Source organism: Canis lupus, chromosome 33, assembly GCF_003254725.2.
Source record: "Canis lupus dingo isolate Sandy chromosome 33, ASM325472v2, whole genome shotgun sequence".
Taxonomy (NCBI): Eukaryota; Metazoa; Chordata; class Mammalia; order Carnivora; family Canidae; genus Canis; species Canis lupus.
In genome coordinates, this window is record NC_064275.1 from 14,650,827 (window position 1) to 14,662,895 (window position 12,069).

At 41.6% G+C, this 12,069-nt stretch overlaps 1 protein-coding gene across 1 annotated transcript; it reads right to left on the reverse strand.

Moving 5' to 3' along the window:
* Positions 1-623: 623 nt before the first annotated feature.
* DPPA2 (developmental pluripotency associated 2) lies at positions 624-11,285 on the reverse strand. Its single transcript, XM_035709949.2, has 8 exons — positions 11,256-11,285; positions 11,038-11,103; positions 9,045-9,189; positions 7,109-7,275; positions 6,952-7,017; positions 5,797-6,046; positions 3,856-4,051; positions 624-1,245 (listed from the first exon to the last, which is right to left on the reverse strand). The coding sequence occupies exons 1-8, from the start codon at positions 11,283-11,285 to the stop codon at positions 1,137-1,139; spliced, it is 1,029 nt and encodes a 342-aa protein (XP_035565842.2). The 3' UTR covers positions 624-1,136.
* Between the last annotated feature and the right edge of the window lie 784 nt (positions 11,286-12,069).

Genomic DNA, 12,069 nt, shown 5'->3' on the forward strand with positions numbered 1-12,069 from the left:
TGAGCCAAAGGCAGATGCTCAACCACTGAGCCACCCAGGCATCCCTGTAGCAACTTTATTCATAATTGCCAAAAGGTGGAAGCAGCCTGGATGACTTAATATGGGAATGAATAAGCAAACTAAGGTGCATGCAGACAAATGGACTATTCAGCACTAAGAAGTGGGATATTAAGCCATGAAAAGGAGTAATCTTAAACGCATATTGCTGTGAAATCAGCCAGTCTGAAAAGGCTACCATTTGAGTCCAAATGTATGACACTCTAGAAAAGGCGAAGCTATGGAGTGGTAAGGAGTTGGAGGGAAGAATGTTGAACAGACGGAACATGAAAATTTTAGAGCAGGGAAGCTATTTTGAGGACACTATAATGGTGGATATAGGTGTCATTATATACTTGTCAAAGGGGTGACGGGCACTGAGGGGGGCACTTGATGGGATGAGCACTGGGTGTTATTCTATATGTTGGAAAATTGAACATCAATAAAAAATAAATTAAAAAAAATATATATATATACTTGTTAAAGCCCATAGACTGTTCAACACCAAAGTGAACCCTGTTTGTGGTTTTTTTTTTTTTAAGATTTAATTTATTTACTCATGAGAGACACAGAGAGAGAGGCAGAGACACAAGCAGAGGGAGAAGCAGGCTTCATGCAGAGAGCCCAATGTGGGACTCGATCCTGGGACCCTGGGACCCTGGGACCATGCCCTGAGCCAAAGGCAGGATGCTCAACTGCTGAGCCACCCAGGAGTCCCAAAGTGAACCCTGTTGTAAACTATGGGCTTTGGGTGATAATGGTAAGTCAATGTAGGGTTCAACAACTGCACCACTCTGGTGCAGGCTGCTGATAGTAGGGAAAGGGGTTGGAGCAGTTAGTTCAGAGCTCTGCACTTTCTGTTCAATTTTTCTGAAAACCTAAAACTTTCAAAAATCTATTAATTAAAACAGAACTAAGTTATACTCTATAGGACTAAGTACTTGAAGCAGGGGTAGCAGTCACTTCTTGGCAAGCCTCAAGTACAGAATCCAGACATTCACATCCATACTCAAGGTTATCAAGCGATGCTGAGGCTGGCTAGGACAGAGCGCAGCAAACACTGGGATGCAATTCAGGGGTGGCTCTGGGCTCTCGATCATTTATTCTGTATCAAGATATGGCCCATTCAAAGGGAATGGTGTTGATGTGTTCGAACGAGGTCGCCTTTCCTTCCCCAGTGCAATTAATCTTTTCATCATCTTCTTATTTCTATAAAGAAATTTAGAAAAGAATTTTGAAAAATTGTTAAAGTAAGATAGACCATTCCAGGGGTGCCTGGGTGGCTCAGTCAGTTGGGCGTCTGCCTTTGGCTTGGGTCATCACCTCAGGGCCTGGGACAGAGTCCCACATCAGGCTCCCTGATCAGTGAGGAGCCTGCTTCTCCCTCTCCGTCTGCCACTTCCCCTCTTGTGTTCTCACTAGCTCTGCTCTCTTTAAAATACATAAATAATCTTAAAAAAAAAAAAAAGACCATTCTGCACCAACTGCAATAAGGAATTCACTTCTGGGGTTCCTTAGTAGTTTACCCCACCACCCAAGGATGGTGGGTTAAAGAGATTGTGGCAAAGAAAGAAACATGATTGTCCACTTACTATGATGAGGGCTCATAGTCTATATACTACAAGTAGATCCAGCTCCTTTATTTATCTTCAAAATATATTTATTTATAAGTAATATCTACACCCAACGTGTGGCTCAAACACGCAAACCCGAGATCAAGAGTAACACACTCTACTTACTGAGCCAGCCAGGTGCCCCAGTTCCACTTCCTTTATATTTATACCTTCCTTTTTCTTCCTGCAGCTTCTTCCCATATCCCCTTCTCTATTCAGACTGGATCATGGGTTTCCCATTTATAAATATAAAGAAACAAAAGAAAAGAAGAAAGCAAGGAAGGGAGAAAAGGAAGGATGGAAGCAAAAAGCTTCCTTAATATTACCACCTCAACTACTGTCTCATTCTCCATCCAGGTAGAAGAGGTTAACAGGTCCTGTTCCTAGTTCTTCACATGTTCTACTGCAACTTAAAACCACCCATTTTGTGTCTATAGCCCCTTTCAATATATTCACAAAAAGGCCACCTTTTTCTGTGTGTCCTAAACTCACATTCCCAACAGCACTGCATTAACCATAGTCTTACAGGGCCATCTCATCACCAACCATCTCCTTCTGAAACTCTCTGTCCATTGATTCCTTTTTTCACTTCTCTCTCAGCCTTACTTGTACTTTTTGGTCTCCATTGCTTGCCTGCCATTCGTATGCTGATTCGCTTTTGGGTTCTTTTCTCTACATACTCCTATGCACAATTTATATGGCAAAGACCCAAATCTATTTCTCTCTAGCCTACACTTCTCCTGGAATGCTAGACCCATGACCATCATGTCCCATGTATCACATTCTTGGTCACTGAACTGGACTCCCACATTTCCATCTAACAAGATAACAACTGTTCCCCGTACTCCTGCATCTCTTAAGTTTGTTCCATTCTTCATTAAATTCTTTGCCAAGCTCATAGATTGTATCTTTCCAGAATTATTATTTTATTTAAAAATTGTATTCATTTGAGAAAGAGCACAAGTGGAGGGGCAGTGGCAAAGGGATTCCTTTTCAGATTCCCTGCTGAGTACGGAGCCTAATATGGGACTCAATTCCAGGACCCTGAGATCATGACCTGAGTTGAAGGCAGATGCTTAACCAACTGAGCCACCCAGGTGCACCTCTTTCTATAATTATTATAGTAGTCTCTTTAGTTTCTGTTCTAAGATTTTAATCCACTTCCTAAAAAAAGCCTTAGTTTCCTTCCACACTCATGTCATATCACCTCCAATTCCATTGTCAAAAGCTGAGCTTTGTACTCAAACATTAAGGCGGCTATGGTCTATGTAAAAATCTAAAGCAGGGTATATGTGTATGCCTAGTGTGTATTTCCCTGGATGGTGAGTGTGCAGTTATATTCTCAAAGGAGTCCATGTCCCAAAAGTGACCTGAGAAATTAAGAGCCACAGGATAATGAGACCTTTTATATAGATATAAAGCTTGAGCATCTGCCTTTGGCTCAGGGCCTGATCCTGGAGTCCTGGGTTTGAGTCCCACATCTGGCTCTCTGCAGGGAGCCTGCTTCTCCCTCTGCCTGTGTCTCTGCCTCTCTCTGTGTATAAGTAAATAAAATATATTTTTTAAAAGATATAAAGCTTGAAAACAAACGAACAAACTTGTGATGGTCAGCTCCTCCCTCCTCCATTTATTTATCAGTATAAGCTTCAAACATATTGACCTATTTGCAATTTCTAAATATGTCATGTTCTTTCACTTCCATGTATTTGTATGGGCTGTTTCCACTACTGGACTGCCCTAATTATTACTTTCCAAATGGTAGGCTCTTCCCCAGTACATGCAATCCCTTGGGAAGGTTCCCCAAGCTACTCCAATATAGGTACTACCCAGACATTTTCATAGTATCTCTTACTCCTTTTCATTACAGAGTGCTCCGTGGATTTTTGTCTTACTAATTTGTATGTCCCCAGTAAAGTATCTGACATGTGAATTCTTAAGTCTTTTTTTTTTTCTTCTTAAAACATGTCTCTAAAATTGAAGCAGTTAAAGTCCTAACTTAGATTCTTTGTTAAGGTTTCTAAGAAGCAGCCACATTTATCCGAGTTCTAATCCACTACATTAAGTTTTCTGCTCCCTATTTTTGCCTGATCTAATGGCAAATTAAGAAAACAGCATATTGCCCTCTTGCCTTCTACTAAATTATTCAGAAACCTATTCAGATATCTCCTTTTCTGTGTACCATACTTAGAAAAATACTAAGGGTTACCTTTTAGCACATTCAGGGCATAACATATTATCTTCTAGGCCTGGAGATGGGAAAGTGCAGGCAGGTAACAGGAAGAGAGAGATCATCCTTTTGGGAGTGTCAGGCACCCAGGCCTGACCTGCATGAAACTGCAGGCGAACCCAACCTTGTGTGTCTGCAAGGAGAGGTCTGCCATGGACCACACACCACCTGACACCTGAGGGAAAGAGAAGCAAATATAAACAGCAAAAATCAAGTAAAAGCACCCTACTCCAACCTCCTAGGAAGTCACTCTCGGTTTTGCTCTTACATTCTATCAATGAATCAACTGAATGAAAAGTATGAAAAAGGTACACCAAAGACACTAGATGGAATCTGACTTCGCAAATTATATACCACAAGGGATAATAATTAACTTTTTGGAACGGTTATTCTGTGTGGAGATTTTGCTAAGTGGTTTACATGCATAAATACATTTATTCTTAAGAGCATTATTCATATTTACCTTCTATTTACTTTTATTTACAGGCAAGGTAACTGTAGCTTATCTTGTTAAATATCATAATTTTCCCCGAGCCAAGACTTCAATCTAGATATTCTGATTCACAGCCCATTTGCCCAATCATTACACTGCACTGCCCCAACTACACAAAACAGGCAAGAGGATCTTTGTTTAGAAGTCTACAGAACAGAGCACCTGGGTGGCTCAGTCAGTTAAACAACTGCCTTTGGCTCAGGTCATAACCCCAGGTCCTGAGATAGAGTCCTGTGTTGGGCTCCCTGCTCAGTGGGGTCTGCTTCTACCTCTCTCTCTGTTCCTTGTCCCTCCCCTCTACTCGTGCTCTCTCAGATAAATAGAATCTAAAAAAATAAAAATAAAAAAGTAAAAAAAAAATTGAGAGGAACAGTCCTTGGGAGCTTAAATATCTCTCCATTCAGACTGTAAGCTAAGAGTTGAAATTATGTGTGTTTAGCACAGTACATGAAGGCAAGGCACACTCCTGGATCACAGTAGGTGCTTAATTACTGCTGAATGAAGAGGAACTGAAAGGCTGAGTTAGCATGTGAGATGACACTACTTCATATGGCACAGTAATGAAAATTGGAAAGAAGTGTCATTTTTGGGAGAGCAGTCCTCCAGAGACAGCTTTGTGGCTGCACAGTGCCCGCCTCCTCACAGAAGGAAGTGCAGCATGGGGAGCCCACAGTAGGTCAGTTTCAGCTCCCTGTGAAATCCTTTTGGCTGGATTTCTTGTGACTGAACAACAGCCCTATAGTTAAAATGAAAAAAAAAAAAAAAATCCAGGACACTTCTGGTAATGGGGTGGATGGGGAAAGATTTCAAGCCAAAAAGGAGGACTTTGTGCCAGCCTGAGTTGGGGTCTGCTGGAGATGAAGAGAATTGTGACCCACAGGAGCAGGAGCTGGCCAAAAGTGGGGCTGAGTTACTCTCAAGATCCTTTAAGAGGGCAGGGGCCCCAAACATTTCAGTGATTACTGCCCACTTTTAATGTGTCAAATTGTATTTTGTAAGTCTCAGAATTATTCTATGAAGCAGAAGAGTTGCAACCCTCATCTTGTCAATCAGGATACATTATCAGATTATGCTTTCTTCCCACCCAGAACTTCTGTTTATGGTGAAAAAGGATTACCACTTAATCACCTAGCTTAGACATTGGTCCATGCAAAACTTGACTACCGGTCAATGAAAAGATAATTCTTATATAAATCTAATATCCAATCTACAATATTTGTAACTCTTTCCCTTTTACTCCCTTTCAGTAGGGGACTACTAAAATTTAACCTTCTGTCTGGAATAGCACGCCTTTTTTTTTTTTTTAACATAGGTTCCACACCCAATGGGGGACTCGAACTCATGAGCCATTAGATCAAGAGTTTGCATGCTCTACTAACTGAACCAGCCAGCTACCCCAATGCTCACTCTTTTAAGGTTGATCTTACCAGAGGCTTGCAGCAGAAAGGTCTCAACAGAAGCAGGAATGGAACGTGAATTCACAGACTTGGATTGACTGGCTCTTGCAGCAATTCTTGACCATGCTGCCAACATGCCTTCTTGTGCCGAAGTTACCACTTTGACTATATTAATCCCCCTGCCTCTCTCACTCTTACAACTTTTCCAAATCTTGGCCACCATCTTGCATTTTGCCGAACATGACTCCGATTTAGCCTCTGGTGGTGTTTCAGGAATAGTCTATAAATGGGATTCATGGTGAGTATTCAGCAAAGTGCTACTGCCCTAAACATTGACCCATGTGTGTTAAGTGTAGGTAAGATTTAAGATTGTTAGTTCCAAAAAAAAAAAAAAAAAAAAGATTGTTAGTTCCCTTAGAGCAACCAGGAGGAATTTTTGATTGTTAAAACAGAGTAGTTGAGTGGGAAAAGCAGAGGGGGTTGCCAATGATGTTTAGTGTGTAGAGGCCAGGGATGTTTAGGCCTAAAGTGCACCAGACAGTCCCCTCACCAAAATAAATTATTTGGCCCAAAATATCAATAGGATTTTATTTTCCAATTGAAGTGTAGTTTGCATACCATATTATATTAGTTTCAGGTGTACAACATAATGATTCGACATTTACATACATTACCAAGTGATCACCATTAAGTCTACCCACCATCTGTCACCATACAAAGTTGTTATAATATTACTGACTATATTCCCTATGCTGGACATTGCATCCCATGTCTTACTTGCTTCATAACTGGAAGTTAGTGCCTTTTAATTCCTATCCTTTATTTTGTCCATCCCCCCACACCTCTTCTCCTCAGGGTACCTCCAGATTGTTCCCTTTTCTTTTTCTATGAGTCTGTTTCTGTTCTGTTTGGTTGGTTTTTTAAATTCCACATATAAGGGAAATCATATGGTATTTGTCTTTGCATCTGACTTACTTGACTAATACTCTCTGGGTCCATCCATATCTTTGTAAATGGCAATATTTCATTTTTTACCGCAGAGTAATATTCCTTTGTGTTATATATACAGCGTCTTCTTTATCCAAAATATCAATAGCCCTGATTGAGAAATCTTGCCTTAGAGATACAACTTATATAGGGATGATGAGACAGAAGGAACAATTCACAATAAGCACTCACCTTTACATTGTCACACTCCTGGTGTGTTTCAGAGTAAGCATGTTTCTGGAGCCTCAGATAAACCTCTATTTTCTAAGGAAATTAAGAGGGGGGAAAGAAAATTACAAATTGACAAAGCTTCCCACACTTGCTCTGTGCTTCAGTTTCCCACCAGGGTACTCACTCGGCCATGGGTACTCAAATTCAGTTGTTGGCACCAGTTCCGCAAAATGTCCCAACGTACTTTATTAACTGGAGGCAAACTGGCTGGCAAAGGAGGGGCTGGTGTACTACAACAACAACTATGTTTTGGACAAAACTTGAATCGTTCACTTATATGAGGATGACAAACTGCGAAAAGAAGGAAATGCAAGTAGTAATAACTTATTATTTTTAAGATTACAATTTGACAGAGTTCTTTCTAATTCCTTACAACCCAATTTGCATACACACATACACCCCAAATATCTTTCCTCTATCAGAAATAAAGTAATAGATTCTGTAATTAAAGGACTCACCCAAGATCACATCTCCATTAAAATGGCAGACCTGGAAATCAAACCTACATTTTGAAATTCTAAATCCTATGTTGTTGTTGTTTTTAAGATTTTATTTATTTATTCATGAGAGACACAGAGAGAGAGGCAGAGACACAGGCAGAGGGAGAAGCAGGCCCCATGCAGGGAGCCGGACGTGGGACTCGATCCTGGGTCTCTAGGATCAGGCCCTGGGCTGAAGGCGGAGCTAAACCGCTGAGCCACCCGGGCTGCACTAAATCCTCTGTTTTTTAAATTACATATAGCAACTTGATTTTTGCAGCCACCCACATACACTTGGATAGAACAATATATTGTATTGCTAATCCAAAATGTCTAGATTTTGAACCAAAAATCCTAGTTGTCCCTAGAGAAATCAAAGAAACCACCCAACTACCCATGGTCCTGCATTCCACCAGCCTACCTCATTTTCCTCAGCAGCACCCCCATCTCACCTGACTCTGCTTAGGTATAACCTGTCACTGTACATTGCAATGAAGTCCTGGATGGACAAAAGTAGATTCACAGGTGGGTGTATGGGATATGCCTTAAAGTTTGGGGAAACCACTTCCCCCTCTTAGCCCAAAAATAAAATCATTCCGAAAATACTTATTTGATGCCTTTATGTGAAGCACTAGGAACAGATTCAAAAGGTCATGACATTAAGATCTCCTAGATATTTGATCAGTAATTGCTTACCAAGCAAAATACTAATTTGAGAAGATGTGGATCAAAGGGTACAAATTTTCAGCTATATGATGAAAAAGTTTTGGGATCTAATGTACAGCATAGTGATTATTCTTAACAATATTATGCTGTGTGTTTTAAAGTTGCTGAGAGCAGGGGCAACTGGGTGGTTAATTGGGTTAAGTGTCCAACTCTTGATTTCGGCTCATCTCAGGGCCCTGAGATTGAGTCCCGCAGCAGGCTCTGCACTGAGCATGGAGCCTGCTTAAGATTCTCTCCCTCTCCTTCTGCCCACCTCCCACCCCCTACCATGTGCTCACTCAGGCACGCATGCTCTCTCTTTCTCTCTCTCTCTCAATAAATAAATAAAGTCACTGAGAACAAATCTTTAAATGTTCTTACTGTGGAGTAGGGTGAGGCATAGGGAACTGTGTGAGGATGGATATTCTAATTAACCTTTTTTTGGCAATTATTTTGCAATATAAATGTAAACCAACCATCACATTGTACGCATTAAGATTACACAAGGTTATATGCCGATTATATCTCAAAGCTGGAAAATATCACTTAGTCTTTACAAGAGATATGTAAAGTATGTTTCAACCAAAAGAAAAACAAGATTAAGCTTCATGAGTTGGGAATTTGAATTCATATCTAGCTGACTATAAGAACCACGCTCTGCCCAAGGCACTCCAGATGCCTATATTTTGTGTCTTAAAAGGCAAGGCATGGTAACTACAAATGAGAAGTGCAGGAGTTAGAGGACTTTCTTACCACAGGTCATCAAGGTGAGATTTAAGATAGATGTTGTACAGTCAAGGATACAAAAGAAAAATCATTTTCCTGGGTTTACCGGCACTGGGGGAGCAGTAAACAGAGCAATCTCTGCCCTCATACCTTTATCGCTTGACCCAGGCATCTTCAGACTGACTTCTGAAGTTGAAGAAACACTTGGTTCCATTTGTTCTTCATTAAGTTCTTCATTAACTGGAACCAATGTGAGAATCACACTTTCTTCCTCTAATGCCTCCTCAGAGAAATTCTGGAAAGGTAAGGGTCAATCGTGGATTCTCATTTGATGCCATGCAACTAAACTGCTTACCTTCAAAGCACGATTAATAAACTCAGAAACCAATAGGTTGCTGGAGAGAAGACTCACGATTCTTTGAATTTGATATTGATTAGCAAACCATTTATTTGATAAGAAAAGAGGGGTGCCTGGCTGGCTCAGTCCATGAAGTGTGTGACTTTTGATATCGGGGTTGAATTCGAGGCCCATGTTGGATATAGAGATCATTTTTAAAGATTTTTTAAAATTTATTTTTAGATGATAAGAGAAACAATGAGGAAATAGACAAAAGTAGATTTATAGGTGGGTATATAGGATACGCCCTGGGCAGCCCGGGTGGCTCACCGGGTTGGTGCCTGCCTTCAGCCCAGGGCGTGATCCTGGAGACCCAGGATCGAGTCCCACATCAGCCTCCATGTATGGAGCCTGCTTCTCCCTCTGTCGGTGTCTCTGCCTCCTTCTCTGTCTCTCATGAATAAATAAATAAAATCTTTAAAAAAAAAAAAAAGGATACGCCCATCTTCCTCGAGGCCTTCCTCTCCCTCAGCTCAAACAAGTACTTGCATTTTATCTGCTCAATCTATATGGAATGTGTTCCTGCCTTCCCATCTTTCATGATTCCCGACGATTCCCAATTCCAGCCATTATCCACTCTCACTGGTAGATGCAATAATTTCCTATCATTCCAAACTCCATTCTGACACCATTCTTTCTGCAGATTGCTCTCCAGCTTAAAAGGAACACTTCAATGGCTTATCATTGCTATTCAGGTTAAAGACAAAACTCCCTTGCGTGACCTACAAATTTCTGGAGTCCAACCTTTGCCTGTCATTCCTGTCACAACCCCTGAGCTTTCTGAGCTCCCGCCAGACTGGCTTTTATTTCAGCTCCATGACCTGAAGGGAGCAAATCCATATTTTACTCTGTTGCAATCACAGCAACACATGCAGTGCGCAGCACAGAGTGGGCGGTCAAAGCTCTCTTAATGATCTAACTTAATGATAAGTAGGAAGGCACTAACATTTACGAGTTTTTGTATAGTACGCACGCAGGGTGCTAGGTGCTTTCTGTATTCCTCTCATTTAATCTTCATGGCACATTTATAGTAGTGTCAGTGTTCCTATTTTACAAATTAGGTCACTGAGTCTCAAAAATTAAAGGAACGATGTCATAGAGTATTTTATGCTTAAGTTTCCACCCAAATGTGGTGAATAAACTCCATTCCGGCCCTAGTGCAATACTTTCTTCTCAGAAGAACCAAGTGGATTAGATGGGGCCACACCCTTCCCACATGCAGTCTCTTCACTGGCTTCCAACTGCTCACACTCTCATCCTGCATACGTAGAACACTTTTCTTTTTCTTTCTTTCTTTCTTTCTTTCTTCTTTCTTTCTTTCTTTCTTTCTTTCTTTCTTTTCTTTTCTTTCTTTCTTTTTTAATTCGATTTTTAAGTCATCTCCACGCCCCCGGTGGGGCTCAAACTTAGAACCCTGAGATGGAGGGTCGCAGGCTCCAGAGACTAAGCCCACCAGGCACCCCCGTGTAACACTCTCAGAGCACTCCCACACATTCACCCCAAGTCATCAGGGGAATATTGCCCCACTCTAGAGATAAGCAGGGGCACGAAGCTGCGCTGTAACTCGCCCATCATCATATAACTTTATTTGGGAGTAGGAGACACTCCCGGAGGACAGCAACCAAATTGGTCACCACACTTTCTCACCTCCCCACACTACCTTTTCTCACTCTATCATTGCTCTTCACTTGATGTTTTTCGCTTGTCCAGCTACCAACACGTCTTTCTACAGAAAGGATCTCTTACTTTCACCCCAGGAAGGGCAATCTTGGCCCTTTCCACTCTCAACCCAGACACATTCTGCACCCCAACCTGTGCAAGAAAATAATCCACTGGCAAAGAGGGGAGACTCCAAGATGGGATATTTCTTTACACCCAGAAGCGAAGAAAACATTAGAGAGTTCGTAGAAGGGCTTTGAAAAGGAAATCTGTGGGAAGATTCATTCTCTCTGAACTAAACTTACCTGCTCATTGTCGTAAGTTGAGTTCTCCATTTCCAGGACGCTCAGGGGAAGGAAGAGCCAGCAAGGTCAGGACTTGGGCCCTCCAATCCTCTTCACCTGAGGGCTTCCAGTCTAATTTCTCCTTTTATAAGCAAATGTCTCTATCTACTTCCCGTTTCCCAGAAGAGCTGCTTTCCTTCCTTCCTCCTCTTTTTCCCCTCCCACACTATCTGACAGTGTGATGATTTCATCACTTTTACACCATTTTGTCCATTATATGACAGTTGAGTTATTGGGTAATTAATGTCACTCCTAATGCATTTTAATACACTTTAAAGATTTTTTAGGGGCGCCTGGCTCTGTGGACAGAGCATGTGACTCTTCATCTCTTAGTCTGTGAGTTGGAGCCCATGTTGGAGGTAGAGTTTACTTAAAATAATAATAATAGGGGCACCTGGGTGGCTCCGTGGTTGAGCATCTGCCTTTGGCTCAGGTTGTGATCCTGGGGTCCTGGGATCGAGTCCCACATCTGGCTCCCTCTAGGGAGTCTGCTTCTCCTTCTTTTTTTTTTTTTAATTTTTTTTTAATTTTTATTTATTTATGATAGTCACAGAGAGAGAGAGAGAGGCAGAAACACAGGCAGAGGGAGAAGCAGGCTCCATGCACCGGGAGCCTGACGTGGGACTCGATCCCGGGTCTCCAGGATCACGCCCTGGGCCAAAGGCAGGCGCTAAACCGCTGCACCACCCAGGTTTCCCTCTGCTTCTCCTTCTGCCTATGTCTGCTTCTCTGTGTCTCTCATGAATAAATAAAATCTTAAAAAATAATAAAAGAT